Here is a 22,292-nt window from a genome sequence, read left to right on the forward strand (position 1 = left end):
CTTTTCTTTTTTAGAGGGTTATATCTGTATTTGATCATTTTTAGAATTTACTTAATTATAATGCTAGCTGTCCTTCGTAATACTCTTATTATGAATGTCAAAACCAAAGTATGTAATCTTATTCTACATTTTAAAATACATGGTTATAAAATTGTGCGACACAAGAGGTTACCCTTTATTTCTTCTGAAGTTGTTTTTTATTGCTGTTGCATTGACAGAGTATTTTATTCCTGATGGAAGCCATGTGATAGGCTAAAGGCTAAGATGTGAAGGAAAGATAGGTATAAGGGAAGGTGAGAGGGATGGATTTGGCCAGGTTTAAATGGCCAAAATAACAATATAGGCCTTAGGCCTATCTGGAGTATATCACATACTCCCTAGAAGGATATTATGCTTATCTCACAGGGTTTTTGTAATAATGAGATAGGTTTATATATTTAAAATTCTTTGGAAACCTATGAAATATGACCCAAATATAGCATGTTGTAGCAGCAATAACCACCTTGCAGTTTCCATGTGTGTGACAGTTGGATACCAAGGACATATGCTGGAAACCATGGAGACATCACTTTCCTTCACTCACAGCTGAGATGTCGTAACATTACCCCCATATTAACACTTCATTCCTGCCTGACACATTCTTTCATGCTTAATTCCAACTTTAGAGAAATTCCCATACTCCTATTTCATATTTATAGGTATAAATTATAATTTTAATGAAACATTTCATCATTTAGTGAATTTATTACCACTGACACCTAGTTTCTAGAATGCTCTTAAGCACACACTGGGTGGAGTACTTTTAAATCGATTAGATGCATTTGCTCAGATGTGCTCATTAATGTTTTAAAGATAAAACTGAGCAGTGATATAACGGAGCTGATTGAATCTGGATAGGCAGGAAGACCTTCATCAAGAGGATCATATCAGCATATACAGTACGTGCTTTACAGATACCCAGGTCTGCTCACATGGAGCTATGTGAGAGAATGGAACTTGAACTCCAAATGTGTACACCCTGCATCTAATAATTACAAGTCATAATAATAATAAGTAGCTTTTGAAGAGTCTACACTTTAGAATGTACTTTTCAAAATAGCCAATATGACATACCGTAAATATGTGGCTGTCTTATTGAGCTGAAAAATATGTGTAGGTATTATTATTATTATTATTATTTTAACATGTGGATATCCACACTATAATAAACCCTTTAAAGTTTATGCAAATAATTTCTTGTGAACATTTTCCGCCCAGCATTTGCTTGAGTTTTTATTTTTCACATAGACCATCCTTTATAGTCTATGTTCCTACGTGTGTACATAGGAACACTTAATTCATATTTGCCTATATTCCGGATTCATTTGTATTATTTTTAGTGGCTATAATTAATTGCTTTCTACTCACCACAGATAGTTCATTTAACTAAGTTACTTTGGTTTTTAAATATCTTAAATGTGCCAAAAAGCAAGACTCCAATTAATTATTCAGCCGTGAGAGCTGGCTCTTCATCTTTTTTTGGAATTTCTGCTGGATTGAGAAACAAAATGGTTGTGTGTCTCATCTCAAGCTTCTGTCCTCTGGATTAATTTAACTGCTTGATCCTCATTTTCCCTTTCCGTGATTTCTTCTTTTTTTTTAACATCATGGCATGATATGTGATTTTATAAATTTTACAATCCTTGTAGAGTAAGGTAAGATATACAATAAAAGTCAGTCCTAGAAATGCCACAGAGGTGGCCAGAACTAACACTTTGTCTGATGTCTCTTTTCTGGACTCCTCAGTGCAGGGCACCTCTCAGCATCTGACGAACCCCTGCAAGATAATACAGAACCTGTGGGTAGGTCTCTGCCCCCGGCCTGGCACGGAGCTCCTAAAACCCTTGTAATTTCTAAACTGATAAGCGTACCAGGAGCAACTCTTGTTCTGGTATTTGGTCTCTGACTGCAGTCCAGACACAGGCCTCCTAAAACCCTTGTAAATTTCCAGGTGATAAGAGCACTTGAAGCCTCTTTGGTTGTAATGAGGTGACTGTAGTGGGCTCCGGGATGGCTTCTGTATGGGGGCTGGTCACCAGGAAAAGCAAGCCACGATTAGAAGCTGGGGATTTTCAGAGAGGAAAGAGGGGCTGGAAACGGAGCTGACTGTGGCGACGTGAGGAAGCCTCCATCAAACCCCACAATATGGGGCTCGGAGAGCTTCCAGGTGGGTGAACAGCTCTACATGCTGGGAAGGTGACACACCCCAAATACACGGGGACAGGAGCTCCTGCGCTCAGGACCCTTCAGACCTTGCCCTATGTGTCGCTCCGTCTGGCGGCTCATCCGTATCCTCTGTCATGTCCTGTAATAAACTGGTAAACTTAAGTGTTTCCCTGAGTTCTGTCAACCGCTCCAGCAAATTAAGCAAACCCAAGGAGGAGGTCATGGGAACCTCAGATTTATAGCCAGTCCGAAGCACAGTCGACAACCCGGGCTTGCGTTTGGCATCTGAAGCGGGATGGGAGCCATCTTGTGGGACTGATCTGGTGCTATCTCCAGGTAGATTTGAGTCCAATTGTAGGACAGTCAGTTGATTTCACAGAGAATTGCTTGGTGTGGGAAAAACCCCACACATTTGGTGACCAGAAGTGTCAGAAGTGACGTGTTTTGTGTGACAGTCAAGGAGGCACACAGGAGGGGAAGACTGGGTTTTTCCTACTCAAGCCCTTTGAAGATAGAATTTTACTCATTGACACACACTTGGCATCAGACACTTGTCAAAGAATCCGTTTGTCAGGGAGTGGTTCTGCAGCTTTCGTTACAATACCACCTCTCTTCCATGGGGTTTCCTTGAAGAGAGTTGTCCCTTTACCTCAGCATTACTGAATGGGATAGCACATTTTCAGATGGCTCAAATAGGCAGTTCATCCCAAGCCAATTATACTACCCCAGCATTTTTCCACTTGCCTTGTGCTTTTAATAACCACTTTCACCTTCCCTCTCTAAAAAACGATGTTCAATGTCAACTATAATTGAAAAAAAATAGTCATGGGGATGTGAAGTATAGCATAAGGAATATAGTCAATAATATTGTAATAACTATGTAGGGTGTCAGATGGGTAATAGAGTTATTAGAGTGATCACTTTGTGAGGTATATTAATGTCTATTCACTATGTTGTTTTGTACACCTGAAATTAATATAATGCTATATGTCAGTGGTAAAAAAAATGATGTTCATACTCCTGAATCTTATCTGTGGAATTTATAGGATAGAGAAGTAAATACTATTAGCCATAATGTGATCTAGTCTGTGTTTATATGACATCAGTGCCAAGCTGAGTATGGAGATGATATTAATTGATTTGCTAAATGCAAACATGCTTCATTTGTTGCTGTTTTTTTTTTTCCCTTAGAGGTCATCAGAACATGAGGAAACCAATATGCCTACTATACATAATCTTGTCCCTATCATCAATGACCAGTCTCAATACATTCATCATTTAGAGGCAGAAGTCAAGTTCTGCAAGGTAAGTTTCTCATTAAAAATTTAAACCTTCCTAAATTCAAATTTATATTAATGATGCCCTATATGAAAATTTGCTACTATTAGTCTTCATGTTTATAACAATACATTGATAATTGCCATGCTTGTATGCCATTTCTGATTGCTTAATTTCCCAGTAGTCCAAAACTAAACTATATCTAATGCTTTGATAATATGATCTCGTGTTTCAGAATTTTTTCTTTCCACCCCATTTACTTTAACCCAGCTGATGGCAAATGCTTTGGAATAGTAATACCAATCATTCTCCTACTTTTGTTGAGCTCTTGAAGCTGGGGTGTGGCAAGCAGGGACTCTAAGCGGCTAGACTAAATCTGCTCCATTGTCAGTATGAAAGTTCTTACCTTGACTTTGAATAAGAATGGCTCGTGGGGTACTGATAATAATGATCAAGAAACCAAATGTGTCACCTACAGCTTGTTAACACTAGACAGTTATATTGCTGGACTCTCTGGAGTTTAGTGACTGTCAGTAATGCCATTGGAGCCTTTCTGACTTTCCAAAGTATGTTAATGTTTTAGTTTTTCTTTCTTTCATTTTTCAGTATCAATGCATCAGATCATGTGATATTTTTATAATAGTTACAGATACCTTTTTTATCACATCCTTGCCTGATTTGGTGTTGTCAATGTTATGGATTTGAGGTGTGTACTGGTATCGCATTGTTTTAATTTCAATTATCTGATGACATAGAATGTTGAGCTTTTTTTGTATGCTTATTTTCCATTTATATACTTTCTTTGATGAGAAATCTGCTGAGGTCTGTTGCTTATTTTTTTAATCGGGTTGTTCATTTTCTTACTGTTGAGTTTGAAGAGTTCCTTTTTATTTTGGATACCAGTCATTAATCAGATATGTCTTTTGAAATTCTTTTCTCCCATTGTGTAGCTTGTCTTTTGATTCTCTTAACAGTGTCTTTCATAGAGCAGAAGTTTTTAATTTTAACAAAGTCGAACTTATCAATTTTTTTCTTGCATAGATTGTGCCTTTGCTGTTATATTTTAAAAAATATATTACCAAATCCAAGGTCACCAATATTTTCTCTATTCTTCTCAGTGTTTTATAATTTTGTGTTTTAGAGTTAGGTCAATGCTCCATTTTGAGTTAGTTTTTGTATAAGGTGTAAGATCTGTATCTAGATTTGTTTTCTTTGCATGTGGATGTCCATTTATTCCAGGACCATTTGTTAAAAGACTGTATCCATTGAATTGCCTTTACTCCTTTGTCAAAGACCAGTTGACTGTATTTGTGAGTCTGTTTCTGGGCTGTCTATTCTGTTCCACTGGTCTATTTGCCTATTCTTTCACAAATACCATGTTGTCTTGATTATTGACACTTTATATTAAGTCTTGAAGTTGGGTAGTGTCAATCTTCCAACTTCATTCTTTTCCTTCAATATTGTGTAGGCTATTCTGGGTCTTTTGCCTCTCTATATAAACTTTAAAATCAGTTTGTCAATAGCCACAAAATAACATGCTAGGATTTTGATTGGGATTGTGTTGAATCTAGAGATAAAGTTGGGAAGAACTGACATCTTGACAGTATTGAGTCTTCCTATCCATGGACTTGGAATGTCTCTCCACTTATTTAGATATACCTTGATTTTTTTATCAGAGTTTTGTGACTTTCCTCATATAGATCTTGTACATATTCTGTGAGGTTTATACCTAAATATTTCATTTTTTTATGTTAACATAAATGGTATTGTGGTTTTAATTTCAAATTCCAGTTTTCATTGCTAATATATAAGAAAACAGTTGACTTTTGTATATTATTTAACCTTGTAATCTGCAACACTGCTATAAACCCTTATTAGTTCTATCAGTTTTTTTTTATTCTTTGGAATTTTCTTTGTAGACCATCACGTCATCTGTGAATGAAGACAGATGTCTTTTTTTATTATTATTTCTTCCTCTCCAGTATGGATAGTTTTTATTTCCTTTTGTCTTATTGCATTAGCTGGTATTTCTAGTATGACATTGCAAAAGAGTGAAGAGAGGGAATATCCTTGCCTTGTTCTTGATCTTAGTGGGAAATCATCTATTGTCTAGCCATTAACATCAATATAATATTAGCTATAGGTTATTTGCAGGTGTTTTATCAAAGTGAGGTTGTTTCCCTCTGTTCCTAGTTTGCTGAGAGTTTTTATCTTGAATGACTACTGGATTGTGTCACCTGCTTTTTCTGAGTCTATTGATATGATCATATGATTTTTCTTCTTTGTCTTGCTGATACGATGGATTACATTAATTGATTTTCAAATGTTGAGACAGCCTTGTATATATAGAATAAATTCTACTTGGTCCTGTTGTGTAATTCTTAATTCTTTTCATACATTGTTGGGTTCAAGTTGCCAATATTTTGATGAGGATTTTTTTTTTCATGAGATATACTGGTCTGTAGTTTTCCATTCCTGTAATGTCTTCACGTGGTTTGAATATTAGGGTAATGATGGCTAAAATGAGTTAGGCAGTATTTCCTCTGTTATTTTGATGGAAGATATTGTAGAGAATTGGCATAATTTTTTCCTTACATATTTGGTAAAATTTACCAGTGAACCAACAGTAGGCCTGATGCTTTCAGTTTTGAAAGATGGTTAAATATTGATTGAATTTATTTAATAAATATAGACTATGCAGATTATCTATTTTTCCTTCTGTGAGTTTTGGTAGATTGTATCTTTCAAGGAACTGGTCCATTTTCTCTAAGTTATCAAATTTGTGGGTACAGAGTTGTTCATAATATTCCTTTATTATCCACTTAATGTCCTTGGTCTCTATAGTGATAACCCCTCTTTTGTTTCTGATGTTAGTAGTTTGTGTCTTTTCTCCCTTTGTTTCTTAGCCTGGCTAGAGCTAGAGTCATTTCAAAGACCAAACTTTTGGATTTGTTGCTTTTCTCTGTTGATTTCTACTCATATCTTTTCTTCTACTTACTTCATATTTAATTTGCTTGTTTGTTCGTTTTCTAAGACAGAAGCTTAGATTATTGGTTTGGAATCTTTGTTCTTTTCTAATGTTTTTCACAGATTTTGTTGCATCTCATGAATTTTGATAAATTGTGCTTTTATTGTGTTCAGAATATTTTAAAATTGTTCTTAAGACTTCCTCCATGACTGACCCATATGTTATTTAGAAGAGTGCTGTTTAATTGCCAGATATGTTGGTAGTATTCTAGCTATCTTCCTGTTATTAATTTCTAATTTAGTTCTGTTGTGGTCTGAGAGCATACTTTTTATGATTTCTATTCTTTTTAGTTTAAGATGTGTTTTTAGGCACAGAATACAGTATGTGATGGTGAATGATCTGTGTTAACTTGAGAAGAATGTGTATTCTGTTGTTCTTGGATGAAGTATTCTATAAATGTCAATTATATCTAGTTGATTAATGGTATGCTGTTCAGTTCAACTATGTCCTTACTGATATTTTGCCAATCTGCCAGATTTGCTAGATCTGTCAATTACTGATAGAGGGGTATTATTAAAATCTCCCAACTGAAATAGTGGATTTATTTATTCCTACCTACTGTTCTGTAAGTTTTTCCCTGATGTATTTTGATGCTCTATTGCTAGGCATACACACATTAAGGATTACTGTCTTCTTGGAGAATTGTGTAATTGTTTTTATCATTGTGTAATACCCCTTTTTATCCCTGATATTTTTCTTTGCTGTGAAGTCTGCTTTGTCTGAAAATAGCATAGCTATTCCAGCTTTCTTTTGATTTATGTTAGCACGGTATGTCTTTCTCTGTCCCTTTACTTTTAATTTATCTGTGTTTTTATATTTAAAGTGGGTTTCTTATAGACAACATATACTTGAGTCTTGTTTTTCATTCATTCTGACAGTCTATCTTTTCAGTGGTGTATTCAGACCATGGAGGTTTAAAGTGATTATTAATATAGTTGGATATCTATAATATCAACTGTATTTGTTATTGTTGTCTATTTATTGTCCTTGTTCTTTATTTCTTTTTTGTTTTGTTCTGTTTTTCATTCTTTTTCTGCTATCTCTGGTTTTAAGTGAGCATTTTATATAATTGCAGTTTTTCTCCTCCCTTAGCAGAAAAAAAAGAAGTTGAACTTCTTTTCTTTACTTTTATAAGTGGTTGTCCTTAAGTTTGCAATTACATTTACCACTAATCTAATCCTACTTTCAAATAACACTTTACCATTTCAGAGGTAGGGCAAGTACCTTCTAACAGAGTATTCTCAGTTCTTCCCTCCTATTGTTTCTAACATTGCTGTCATTCATTTCAGTTAGTCATAAGCTATAATCACCACATTCACTGTTGCTATTATGATATTGAGCAAACTGTTACATGTTATATATATATATATGTAAATAGATCAATTAAGATAAAGAAAAAATAAAGATTTGATCTGCATATGTTTCTTCACTAACGCTCTTTCTGTCTTTATGTAGATCTGAGTTTATAACCTATATCATTTTCCTCCTTTCTGAAGAACTTCCTTTAATATTTCTTGTAAGGCAGGTCTACTGGTGACAAATTTCCTCAATTTTTGATTATCTGAGAAAGTCTTCTTTTTTTTGGCATCAGCTTTAAAGGTTAATTTCACTAGATACAGAATTCTAGGTTGGCAGATGTTTTATTTTCAATACTTGAAATATTTCATTCAACCCCATTTTTCCTTGCATGGTTTCTGAAGAGTAGTCTGATGTAATTCTTATCTTTGCTTCTCTGTAGGTAAGGGTCACCCCTTCCGCTCAGCAGCTTTAAAAATTTTGTCTTTTTCTGCAGTTTGAATATAATATGCCTAGAGGTAGGATTTTGGGAAATTTCCTGCCTGGTGTTCTTTGAGCTTCCTGGATCTGTGGTTCGGGACCTATCGTTTATTTTGGAAAACTCTCAATCATTATTGCTTCAAATATTTCTTCTCCTTTATCTTTTCTTTCTCCTTCTGGAATTCCCGTTACACATACGTTACACCTTTTGTAATTGTCTCACAATTCTTGGATAATCTGGGTTTTTTTTTCATTGTTTATTTCTCTTTGCTTTTCAGTTTGGGAAGTTTCTATTGACAATTCTTCAAGCTCATTAATTCTTTCCTTGCATGTGTCTAGTCTCTTAATGAGCCCATCATGGCCTTCATTTCTATTATACAATGTTTTTTATTTCCAGAATTTCATTTTGATTCTTTCTTAGAGGTTCCATTTCTCTACTACATTACCCATCTGTTCTTACGTGTAGTCCATTTTTTCCACTAGGTTCTTTAGCATATTAATCATAATTGTTTGAACTCCCGACCTGATAATTCCAATATTTCTGCCATATCCAAGGTTGGTTCTATGCTTGCTTAGTCTCTTTAAACTGTGTTTTAAGTCTTTTAGTACGCCTTCTAATTTTTTGTTGGATGCAGGACATGATGCACTGGGTAAAAGGAACTGGGAAATAGGCATTTAGTGGGAGGTTTTATGTTAATCTAGCCAGGAGTTAGGCTGTGTTTACTGTTTGCTGTTGCCGGAGGCTAAAATTCCTCCAGTGTCCTGGTTTTTGTCTCCCCTGTTGTCTTTGGGCTTGCCACAGGAATTCTTCTTAAATATGGTGTAAGATGTGCAGTTATTTTAAAGCATTCCTATTATTGTATAAGAGCCCTTTTGATGTGGTGCTAAGGTGTGTGAGTAAGGGAAGCATTCCTGGTCTTGTGATGAGGTCTCAGTCTTTTAGTCAGCCTGTGCCCCTTGGCCATGACCTTCACAAGTGTTTCCCAGTCTTCCCCTTCCTTTAAGTGAGAAGGGAGGCTAGAGGGACCTAGAGCTGGGTATCTCCCTTCCCCCAGGTCGGTTAGGATTTGAAAACAACCCAATTATTTAGGCTCTGATAAAATCGGTTCTCCTGAGGCAGGCCTTGTTAAGAACAGAATGCTTTGGGCATATTTCTAAGTGGCTACTTTTCCTCTCCTACTGGTGGAAGCATGATGGGATTTTTCTCTAGTGTTTACTGTAAGCACCTTGTGTCCTAGAGATAAAACTCACAAAAGGGTTGGATCCCCCCCAGCACTGGTTCCCTCTAGAGTTTTTAACTCTCAAACTTGTCTATACTGAGCATTCCATCTTTCTGCCGTAGCACTTCTTCCCCTGGGAGTTTCTGCTCACATGTTTCTGCTCTGGTTGGTTGTGATTCTCAGGGACACGGGCCTGTCTCTCCAATTCTGCAGATAACAGTTTTTCCTGTGACTTCAGTTCTCTGATGGATTTAAGAAGAGTGGTTGATTTTTCAGTTTGTTTAGCTTTTCTCTTCTTGTGAACATGGCAGTGATATCTTCTAAGCTCATTATATGCCAGACCAAAAACTGGAAATCTGCAATATTTTTTAAATCACAGGTTAGGTTTTTGTTTGTTTGTTTTTTGTTATTCTGAACAAAAAATTAAATGGAATTTGCATATATGGCACAATAGTTTTGGGTTATACTAGTAATAAATATTAAGTATTGTACCATCAATATGTCAATAATTTTGGCATTTTTTCAGAGAATGAGATGCCACTCAATAGCTATTCTAGACGGTTTTTTTACCCTCAATTCCTTATATTACACCCTGCAAGGCCAAGAAGACATTCAGAATTCTCCACCAAAGGATTTCGCTCAGTTTCCTTCCATCTGGCTATCAGTTCATAGATAATCGTTGTAACTTTTCAGACCTTTTTATCTCAGAGTCTTATCTATTTAGCCCTATTTCCGTTTTCAGCAACTTATTGGTACTTTAGCATGAGTGATAATAATATATACCTTACCTTATTTTTCAGCAGTCTACCTCCCCCTTTAATTAAAGCCTTTCTATAAGACTTAATCCCTTGGAGAAAAAAATATCAGAGACCACACAACTCTGTGAGCAGGCCATTAGCAGGCCCTAAGCTACACAGCTCCTGATGTTAACTAATGTCTCAGTTGCTTCGTTTGTCTAAATATAATCATAGCACTTCAGAAAATGGATAGAGAGCGTAAGTCTTCCATGCTTTATATCATGTTGGCTTGTGTAGTAACCAACAAGTAACAGCACTGTTTAAAAATGCTTAATGTGTTTGGTATCTGTTTCTGCTTTTTATAGGAGGAACTCTCTGGAATGAAAAATAGGGTACAAGTAGTTGTGCTTGACAATGAACGGCTCCAACAAGAGTTGAAATCTCAGAGACAAGAGGAAGCAATGAGGGAGCAAACACTTCTGGATGCATCTGTGAGCATTTTTTTTAAACCATAATTGTATTTTAGTTTGAAAAGTCCCTCCCGCCCTCTCCCCCAGCCTTCTGAGCTGCTTAGATTCTCTCTGAAGTTTGGCAAAAGTACTATGCTGCTGTTTGTTCGGGGCCTCAAAAGTTAAAATTCACGGTGGTGGAGTGACTCCTCAAATGAAATAATATAGTGATGCCTAATATCTACTCTGGTTTCCTCTCGAGCATACCATTTATGTTTTTTCCCCGTACAGAAAGAGCAGGTCTGAAAGCAGGAAGTGCGTTATATAGGAAGGACTTCATTAAATCCAGAACTGCAGCTTAGATTTCTGTTGTATTTCTCTAAATTTTCCTTGAGCTCTGAATTCCAAGTAAGTCTAATTAGCAGCCTGGTGCAGCAGAAAGAACACTGACCTGAAAGTCCAGGAATCAAAATGTTGGTCTTCCCGTTGTCCCTTATAAGCTGGGTGTGTAGCAAGTCCTGTAATTTTATAGGGGTTTCCAACATGGCTTAACCTCATGGGCCTTCAGTGCGTTTACTGGCAATTTGAGAAGCTTCACTTATATTCGCAGCCCTGAATCTTTAATGTGAGTAGCAGTCACTCAGGACACTTGATGACAATGCAGATTCCCGAGCTCCTTTCCCTGAGAGTCTAGGTTGACTCCTTGAGTTAAAAATATGAAATTTTAACAAGTTGCTTAAGTGATTCTAATTTCATTGGACCACGTTTTGAACAGCAGTGGATTAAATGGTCTCCATAATTCTTGTGATGATATTTAAAGAGGGTTTAAACTTAGTGTCTCCTTAGGACTTGTCAGACACTTTTGCCTTGAAAATGTTTTTCACTCTTGCGATAAGATACAGTTCTTCACAGCTTGTTCTGCTTTTTGAGACAAATTCAACTTTCCGTGGGGAAGTTTTAATGCTTGACTGTTGCAGCTTTATTTTGCAAAGGACTTTAGTGGTTTGGACAGAGTTGTCATCAGTGAATCAGTTCTGTTAGGAAAAAATGTGTGTCTTAATGTTTTACCTCATTGTCCTCTAATGTTTGTTTTTAACTTTTTTTTAATTTACTTGGCTTGATGTTTCATTTGTAATCCTTGAGTTCTATGTGTTAGAATTTGCTATTTAGAAGTAGCTGATTATGTTGACTGAATAATGAAGTGGGCTGATTAGTATTTCAGTTTATTTTTCTCCAATTACATTTCAGTTTGCTATCAGCTATTTTCCCTCCACTATATGACTTTTTCTGAATATTCATATTATTATGTTATTAGTAGTTAAAAATTCCATGTTAGTGGCTTATTATCTTAATGTCAATTTGACTATGACACAGCCATACAAAAAGTACTTAGAAGTAGCTCATTTTTAAAATAAATATGTTCTTTTGCTTTTCTTCCAAATATGTAGTCACTTAGCAAACTGTGACTCAATTGTTCATAGCCTTCAATATTTATACAATGGCAAAGAAGCAGAAAAAGTGGAAGTAAAGTGAGAAAGGAAATTAGGCAGACAAGTGAATCAGAGGGCAAGAGAAGTGAGTAATGTAAAAGGGGAAGGAAGTGGCAAAGGCACATGTGCTTTGCCAAGGGAACGAAGGAAACATGCTAAGGAAAACTGCAGCCATAATTATAGAAGGGACACAGTCGTAGAGAGGTGTTGTTTTTTTCAAACATTCCCATGAGTTAAATACAATGCGGATATTGAAATGATTGTTGCAGAGGTGTCAGGTGACTGATATCTTTTTAATGTTAGTCTTCTGTGTTATTTTGTTGTTGCCTCACTTTTTACTCCTACAAGTGAACTGAGGCATCTCAGCAAACTGCATGGTGCTACACTGAGTTTTCATGCAAATGAAACTTTTTAGAATGTCTTAAATAAAAACAGATCAAAAGATAGCTTCTTCCTTTTTTTTCCCTCAACTCTTTTTAATGAGTCTGTTGTTATGTTGATAATAGATCTTGCCACAGCTATTGATGAATTTGAATATAGGTTTTCAAGTGTTTTCTTAAGGCCTTTTTTGAAAACTAGTTTAAATAGTTACATAGTAATAGTTAATATTTACTGATGACCTCATGGTTATGATGTTCTGGGCACTGTATCCAGCACTTTATTTACGTTATATTTTTTCAGTTTTATAATAACCACACAAGGCACCTTTATTATGTCTATTTGCAGATGAGTAAATTAAGGTTCACAGTGGTCAGGAAACCAAAGTAACTGGTCTAATGTCACGAAGCTAGAAAAGGGCAAACCTAGGACTCAAATGTGGGGCTTTCTGACCCCAAATCCATTCACCTAGCCTCGAATTATGTTGCCTTTCTGCATAAATTAGGAATAGCTTGTCAATATTGAATCAAACCATCTTTGTTTGCCCTGAGATACAAGATTCCCTTCAGAAGAGAAGAGCCTCCTCTTTATTGTCTCTGAGTTTTAGCCTTGGACTTAGAGGGTAGCCCACATGACTTTTAGCTTTTAGCCTAGTTTCTAATCTAGCACCTGAAGAAGCAAGCAGATTATTATTATTATTACTATTATTTTTAAAAAGATTTTTATTGGGGAATTGGGGGAGGGGAACAGTGCTGGGGAATTGGGGAAGGGGAAAGACAAGTTGCTGTCCTTTTGTTCTTCAGTCTAGTTGTGGAGGACGTTGCTTCACTGGCCCAAGATGGCACCATCATTGCGCTCTTCCCGGGTGAGGCAGATCAGTCGCCGGCTTCTGGACAGCTGCTCACGGAGGCTGCTGGCTACACACGGTAGCCCATGGCAACCCACTGCAGCAGGGGCTGCAGCTTTCGCCGTCACTGGTGACTCATGGCAGCCCAGCTCCAGGTTGAGCTGTTGTTCAGCATCTTAGCTGTAGAGGGCAGTGTCACTGGGCCTCATATGTGGGATCCGAACCGGGGCCCTCTGGCGTCCCAAGCCAGCTCTTAACCAACACGCCACTGGCCGGCCCAAGCAGATTATTTTTTAAAAGCTAAAAATGTTTAAATAATATTTCATTTCCATCTTCATTTTCATCACTGCTCCTTACAAAATTTCCCTTCATGGATGGCTTTTCTCAAAAAAGTATAGTATATTAAAATATGCTCCTTATTAGAAATTTTGGCATGTATACTCATTCAAAGATGTAGGAGTTGTTTTTTTCTTTTCTTTCTTTTTTTTTTTTTTTTAGTAAGTAGCAAATTTCTCATTACAAAGTAGTCATGGGGATATAGGTTATAGAATAAGGAATATAGTCAATGACATTATAATAACTCCATATGGTGTCAGATGGGGACTAGATTTGTCAGGGTGATAGATGGGAGGGGGCTGGGGATCAGGGTGAAAAAGGTGAGGGGATTAAGAAGTACAAATTGGTAGTTACAAAATAGTCATGGGGATGTAAAGTAAAGCATAGGGAATATAGTCAATAACATGGTAATAACTATGTATAGTGCCAGGTGGGTCCTAGGCTAGTCAGGGGGATCACTTCTTAAATTATATAAATGTCTAACCACTATGCTATATATCTGAAATTAATATAAAATAATATTGAATATCAACTGTAATTGAAAATTTTTAAAAAGCAGGGGAAAGGTGAATGGGGGAATAAGAGGTTGAAATTTCCAGGTATAAAGCAAATAAGTCATGGGGATGTGACATACAGCATGAGGAATATAGTCAATAATATTGTGATAGCGTAATACGCTGAACTTATCATGGTGATCACTTTAGGTATATAAATGTTGAACACCTATTGTGTACACCTGAAACTAATATAATATTGTATATTAGCTATATTTTAATAAAAATCATTTTTAAAAGTAGACAAGCTCTTTGTTTATAGATTCTAAGACAAAAATACAGATTCCTCTAAAGCTAAATTGGTACCAGTAGGTAACTGAAGACACACGTGATGGGAGAGCTAGATTACCAAGGGGGATCAGTATTATAATGGATCCACATCAATTGGGAGTACAAGCTCTATGAGCCTCAAAAATTGTACTTATTTATATCCTGTCTAAAATAAAGAAGAAAAACAACAATAACATAACAAATAACTTTACGTTGTACCCTGTCTCTTGTTACAAAGGATTTGTAAAGAGTTCATTTATTTATACGAATTTGGCTAAATATCTTACATCAAATATCCTTGGTCTAGTATGAATATTCTTTTAAAATGGAAAAACCACATCTTACAATATGTGAATCTTAATGTGCCTCACCATAGGAGTGGGTTTAGAAATTTGTGGTGTAGAAGGCCTCACTTTTACAGGTATAATATAAAGAAATGCAGGCTATAAATAAAATTACAACAGGAAAATATTCCTTAATAAGCTACTCATTTACAAAATCAAGCTCCAATCTACCGAGGGTGCCAAAAAAAAAGGTATACACATTTTAAGAAAGGAAAAACCTGGATTAAAATTGTAATACTCAACATATACTGATAACAGAAGATGAATACAAGTCACATTTGACTTCTGCAATTCCAAGAGGTGCGCAAAGTGGTTGCGATCAGCGTAATTTGAGTACAGTTTTTTCCTGTCTTAAAATGTGTATACATTTTTTTTGGCACCCTCTGTATTTACATTAACATCTTTCCTGATGAGGGAAAGTCACTCATCATTCCCATATACATTGTCAGATGATCTAAATATTTCTACTCTAAATGTTATGTGAAATTAATAATAAAATCATTTTGTGATGCCAAATTGTAAACATTGTGGAAGATGCAGGATTTCATCAAGTCAGCAAAAGTAATGTGGGAGACCCATCTGATCACATGCCGAGTGCTGGACACAGCTCTGTAGAGTCTCAGCAGTAAACAACCGCAGAAAATTATGATGACCCAGTAGAGGCTTCGACAGCAAGAAAACTGATAAAGCCCCAGAAATTTTTTATTGAAAAACGATTTGGACCCTTCTGTGCAAGTCAAAGATGAAACGCTGTGTAGGAAAGCAGTCGTGCTCATGCGTAATTGTCAGAAAACATACTCTCAAATCAGTGTCTCATGTCATCTATTTGTCTCAGAATTAGCATATAGTTACAAATGCAACCTGTAGCTTGTTAATAGAAAATAAAATTATTGTAATAAACTTAGTTTCTGTCCTTTTCAAAAGCCTGGCCACTTACCACACATTGAGGTTGACGTTTTAGTAGAATGGGATATTCCTGCCAACGGTTAACCTCAGATAACTGGTTTTCACACTCATTCATTTTGTGGGATACCAAACTACTGCAAATACAAATGAAATTCTAGAAGACATTTTGTTCACAAAGAAGAATCTTCACCAAGTCTGGTGAATTTTATAGTATATACAGAATTATTCAATTTTTAAAAATACATGTGTGCATATGTGAACATATGAAAAGTTATTACCTATGGGTGATGAGGGTATGGCTGCTTTTTATTTTCTACCTTTTGTTTATCTCTGTTTTCCTACACTGAGCATGTATTACCTGTGTAATAATAAAAAAGAAAAGAAAAGAAAAGAAAACTATGAAAATTAATTTACAAAGAGAAAAAGAGAGGCTCTGATTCTTGTCTGCATGCATGACCTTTTGTTATCTTTTTATGACTGTATCTCTGAGGTTTATGACAAGGACATACAAAGTATCCAACTGAAAAGCATTTAATCTCAAGCATTCAGACAAAAAAATAATTTCAGTAAAGAGTGAGTATTTTTCCCATAGTTATATCACAGTGCTTTGTTTTAATTATGAAGACAGAGGTCAATTTTTAACATAACTAAACGTTGAAATCTGTGAACCAGTAATAGAAGAGTTTGCTATTTAATAATAATGACTGCAATAATATCATAACAAATAGATACTAATTACTAACCACGCACTTTGTGCCAGGTATTAAGTATGGTATAATATGTACATAAGACTCACTGACTTTTCCTTTGTAACTAAAGGTGGCAGAGCTGGGATGTGTTTCCAGGCTTCTTTGCCACAGAAGCTGTGTGTTTAATCTCAAGCCACAACGGAGGTCACAGCGATTGTAAGACCCTCCTATTAAGTGGAGGAAAAAGGAACAAGTCCCACCCATCCCAACTATTCTGACTTTCCCCAAAAAAGAACTCAGCGATGATACCGAAGTCACTCTGGACAAGCGTTTTCTCCTGATGGGTGAAACGTCATATCCTCTGCAGATGCACCTCCCCAGTGGAGGCAGTGCGGTAGAAAATGTCAGTGCTCCATGCATACCCCTCCTGGTCGCTGATCCTCCCCAGGTCCCACAGCAGGCAGCCCCTGCACCCCTTTGTGGCAACTCCCCTCAAGCTACCATAGCTGACTGTCTTCGAACTGGCCTGATGACACCTGTGGCTTCAGGACAGAGCACATGATTCAGGTCTTCCCATCAGAGACTTGTGCACCATGGCCACTGTGATTGGTCAACTCTGGGAACCAAGGCTGCCCAATAAAGACAACCAGACTCAATTCTGCAATGCTGTTGGAAGAGCTTGTGAAGAGGAAGTGTATTCATAGAGCTTTGCTCAGACAGTGGGATATAAACTCTGAGCTTCTAGGCAAGAGTTTTCCCCCAAGTGGAGAAAGTACCATTGAAAGCCAAAGTCAAACAAAGGAAAGAAACTTGGAATTCTTCACACGCATCAAGTTATGCCTGATGCCAAAAATCTCATTGAACATTTCAGTTAGTTAGTAATTCTTTTAGGCTTAAGCCTTTTTGAGTTATATTCCTGTTGTTTTCAACTGAAAAGACTTGACGGATAGATTCTGAATGCTCAGGTTCAAATGCATGTTAGGTTACTTTCTGTCTGTGTGATTGAAATATATGATGTGGTGGATTATTTCTGGATACGACATTTTATAGATTAGCTACTTTAGAATTCTCAAAGCCACTAAACTATCAAAAAATACTCAAATGTTTAAAACATTTAAAATTTAAAAGCCTTATCAAGTGCATTTTGTGATTACATTTCACGTTAACAAATTTCTAATGGCAAAAAAAATCAGTTTTATAAGATTTCACGGTTACCTCCTATTTAAATGCTGAGTTTTTATTCAGATTTGTTACATCGATGCTAAATAAGGATGCCATAGTCCTCCTGATTATAACCGGTAATGTGAGATGTAGAGTCAGAGAGAGTGAATGTAAAGCACAGGTAACAAAAATACATATGCATTTTAATGAAAAGTTCCCATTTTCTCAGGAACTTCTTATGAAGACACTAAATGAACTGCTTCAGATTTCATACCCACCCTCTCGTCTGAAGCCATCCCAATGGACCATGGGTGGAGAGAACTGGAATCAACAAAAGATGAAATTATTTTAGCAGTCAGCTTCAGTTTCTAAATGCAAGTTGGTTTTTCCAACATATACCAATCTACGTCAACAGCAATAATAATTTTAATTATAGAGCTGTCATATTAGAATACTATGAAGGCGGGATAGAGCAGAATGCAGCTCTCAGCCATACTTTGTTGCATCTTTATAAGCAAGGATTTCCTCATTTACAGAATGGAGATTAATAATAGTATATAATTCATAGGATTATTGTGAGGATTAAATTATATATTCCATGTCGTGTTCAACCTGCTGTCTAGCACACATGAAAGGATGTGTTTGAGTGCTGATGAGAAAATTAATGAAATAATTTAAGTTAAAAATAAATAAAGTGGCTAATTCCTGAGCCATTTCTTTCCATGACTAGCCTCATCCCCTCCAATACCAACCAACCACACTCCTCAATTAAGAAATCAAAGGTTTTCAGTGATCTTCAAGGGTGTAAATACCATTTGATTTTTAAAATCTTGGTGAAATACCATTCAAGTTTTTAAAAGCTATTTGTGAAATAACAAAGTGTGAAGTAGGCTAGCACTTCTTTCCAAAGAATGACAATAGTTTACATCATAAGTCAGCGATCTGAGGTTTACATGCTTTCTCCAGTTTCTCCACAGGAAATTACTACCACCCCCCTTCACTGTTCTGCAAGGCAATTTTGAATGCAGTCCATCTTGGGAGATTTGTCCCTACCTACAGAATCAAGTTCAAGCTTATTATGCCACACTTTCCACACTCTGATTTGACTTTTTTTTTTTTTAAGATTTTTATTGGGGAATTTGGGGATGGGATCAGCACTGGGGAATTGAGGGAAGGGGAACAGACAAGTTGCTGTCCTTTTTGTTCTTCAGTCTAGTTGTGGAGCACGTTGCTTCACTGGCCCAAGTTGGCACCATCATTGCGCTCTTCCCAGGTGAGGCAGATCAGTCGCCGGCTTCTGGACGGCCACTCACAGCGGCTTGAGGGCCACTCACTCTGGCTGCTGTCTACACATGGTAGCCCATGGCAACCCACTGCTACAGGGGCTGCAGCCTATGCCCTCGCCGGTGACTCATGGCAGCCCAGCTCCAGGTTGAGCTATTGTTCAGCATCTTAGCTGTGGAGGGCAGTGTCACTGGCCCTCATATGTGGGATCCGAACCAGGGCCCTCTGGTGTCCCAAGTCAGTTCTTAACCATCGCGCCACTCGGCCGGCCTCATTTGACTCTTTAACTTCACGTTCTGACACCCTTTCCTTGTGCTTCAACCTCTAGTAATACTGAATTGCCTGAGTCCCTTGCAGGCACCAGCCTATCTCACACCTCTGTGACTCTTTCCACCATGTTTTCTCTTCCTGGCATGCCCTTCCCACCTAGCTTGCTCTTATGTATCCTTCAAGATAATCACACCTGTGTCTAAGCTTCTCCAGAAACCTTCCTTGAATCTCCTGTTCCTCTTACTGTCCTTCCTGTTCTGACATAGTCCCCCATACACACCTCTCACCTTATTAAACTTATTAAATTGAAATTACCTGCATAGATGTTTGACTGCCTCATGAAACTCCCTGAGGATAAGATTGGTGTTGCTTATTTTTACCCTCCAAGCTCTTACATGGTGCCTGAACATAGTAGGTATTATACGGAAATGTTTGTATGAAACCAAACTTCTGGAAGAATATGGAATAGAATTCCAGAATTCTCCTTTGGATGAATGTGGTTACCTCAGTCTAGCCATGGTATGACACTGAGGTGTATAGTTCTGTGTTTAGGGACCTGTCCTCCCTGTGAGTACTACCATAACTTTTGGCCCTTGGCAAGAGTTCAATAATTATCTATTGAATTAAATTAAGGTAAGCATTTTAGCCCTTGTTGCACACACAAACTACCCAGACCTTTGGGCTGCTCACCTCATGGAATGTTGCGGGGGTATCACAGGGGACAGACTGACAGTGGGCACGCCAAATTCCATCTGCAGACCTGTTTTGTTTGTTTGACGACCCTTGAAATAGTACTTAACAGGGTTTAAAATGAAGAGCCAGATATCTGGCTTATCTTTTTAAAAAATTCAAAAGATTTGGTAACATGAGTTTGCATTCACATGTGGCAGCAAATGACTGGAACTGCATGGTGGCTGCTGCTTTTACATGGTTTGTCATGGTCCCTACCACTCCTTTTGGAGTCCCTGACATGCAGGCGCCATGTCAGTTGAGTTTATCACCATGCACTGTTTTCTTAGAGAAGACAAATATTGTTCTGGAAAGGCAGAGAGCAGAGTGGCGTAGGGCATGGACTCTGGAGTCAGATTGCCAGGGTTCAGGTCTATGGTATGGTCTAGCTGTGCCACTTCTTAGCTACTTCCTATCGCTGTGACTCTTAGCAAGTTACTCTGTGATTTATTTTCCTCCCCTATAAAATGGAAATAACAATGAAGCTTAGAGGGTTGTTGTGATGATTAGATGAATCAATGTATGTGGAGCACATCAACAGTGTCTGGCATATAGTAAAGACCATGTGGATTAACAATTGTGTTATTATTGGTCATGCCTTCATGTAATGTGGAAAATGAAAGAGAAACCAAGAGAGGGCTATGTGTTTCAAGAGTCTCTATCTTCAGAGAAGGGAGAGAGAAGTTTATTTGTTGAATCCACCAGCATCCAGACCCCTTTGCTCGTTTACATTATTGTCTGTACCTGTAGGAATTTGACTTTGTAACACTTGTGGAATGTGACCCTAGTAGCCAGGAAATGTAATGTCATTCTTAACTTGTAGTTTGAAAGCATCTGCTTTTTGATTCTTTTTTAAAGATTTTATTGGGGAATTGGGGGAGGGGAATAGCGCTGGGCAATCGGGGGAAGGGGAACAGACAAGTTGCTGTCCTTTTGTTTTTCAGCCTAGTTGTGGAGGATGTTGATTCACTGGTCCATGTTGGTATTATAATTGTGCTCTTCCCCGGGTGAGACAGTCGATCACTGGCCTCTGGACAGCCGCTTATGGCGGCTCTTGGCAGCTCACACCGGCTGCCGGCAGCTCACACCGGCTGTCAGCCGCTCACGCTGGCTGCCAGCCACACACGGTAGTTTATGGCAGCCCACTGCAGCAGGGGCTGCAGCTTATACTGTCGCTGGCGACTCACAGCAGCCCAACTCCAGTTCGAGCTGTTTAGCTGTAGAGGGCAGTGTCACTGGCCCCCATGTGGGATCTGAACCGGGGCCCTGCTGCTCAGAGCTGGCATCCCAAGCCAGCTCTTAACCAATGCGCCACTCAGCCGGCCTGCTTTTTGATTCTTTCGTCACAGATCAGAATCAGTATTCCGTTAGTAAAGCATGCATGTTGATTTCTAGTTAAATGTCCATTGCAATTACTGGCATATTTTATTTTAGGGAAACATGCAGAAATCTTGGATTACAACAGGTGACGATTCCAAGATGGAGGAAGCTGACAAGAGCTCGTTTTCCCACGGCAAGGCAGATGTTCTCAAAATTGCATCTGCTTTGGAGACTGACAAGTGCAAGCTAGAACTGGTGAGTCTTTGGGGGCTTTTGTCTTATGCATCTACTTTTTTTGGTACTTGTAAAAACTGTGGTCAGTATATACATAACATAAGATTTAACATTGTAAATATTTACCACTTAACCATTTTAAGGTTAACTCATTTCCATTCCCATTTATACCTTATGTTTATATCTTATGTTTATACATTTATATCTTATGTTATATACATAACATAAGATTTAACATTGTAAATATTTACCACTTAACCATTTTAAGGTTAACTCATTTCCATTCATTACAGCCACAATGTTGTGAAACCATCAGCACCATCCATTTCCAGAACGTTTTTTTTTTAACTTTATTGGGGAACAGTGTGTTTTTTGGGGGAACAATTCCAGAACTTTTTCATCGTCTCAAACAAAGACTCTGTCCCCATTAAACAATAACTCCCATTCTCCTCTTTTCGCAGCCCCTGGTAACCTCTTCTACTTTCTGTCTCTGTGAATTTGCCTATTCTCAGTACCTGACATAAGTGGAATCAAACAGTTTTTGTCCTCTTATGTCTGGCATATTTCATTTAGCATAACGCCTTCAAGGTTCATTCATGTTGTAGCATGTGTCATAATTTTGTTTCTTCATAAGGGTGGATACTATTCCATTGTATGTATATACCACACTGTTTATTCATTGATGGACTTTTGGGTTTCCACCTTTTAGCTCTTGTGAATAAGGCTGCTGTGACCATCGATGCGCAAATATCTGTTTGAGTCCCTGCTTTCCCTTCTATTGGATAAA

General features: G+C 37.5%; 1 protein-coding gene across 6 annotated transcripts in view; it reads left to right on the forward strand.

The window, feature by feature from the left end:
• Positions 1-22,292, forward strand: part of SDCCAG8 (SHH signaling and ciliogenesis regulator SDCCAG8) — a 222,945-nt gene that overhangs the window by 12,461 nt on the left and 188,192 nt on the right. For all 6 annotated transcript variants that reach the window (XM_019647576.1, XM_019647578.1, XM_019647572.1 and 3 more), the window contains exons 4-6: positions 3,397-3,510; positions 10,610-10,735; positions 21,386-21,526. In XM_019647576.1, coding sequence (XP_019503121.1) covers positions 3,397-3,510; positions 10,610-10,735; positions 21,386-21,526 — 381 coding nt within the window. The remainder of the gene's footprint in view (positions 1-3,396; positions 3,511-10,609; positions 10,736-21,385; positions 21,527-22,292) is intronic.

This window comes from Hipposideros armiger, unplaced genomic scaffold, assembly GCF_001890085.2.
Source record: "Hipposideros armiger isolate ML-2016 unplaced genomic scaffold, ASM189008v1 scaffold_113, whole genome shotgun sequence".
Taxonomy (NCBI): domain Eukaryota; kingdom Metazoa; phylum Chordata; class Mammalia; order Chiroptera; family Hipposideridae; genus Hipposideros; species Hipposideros armiger.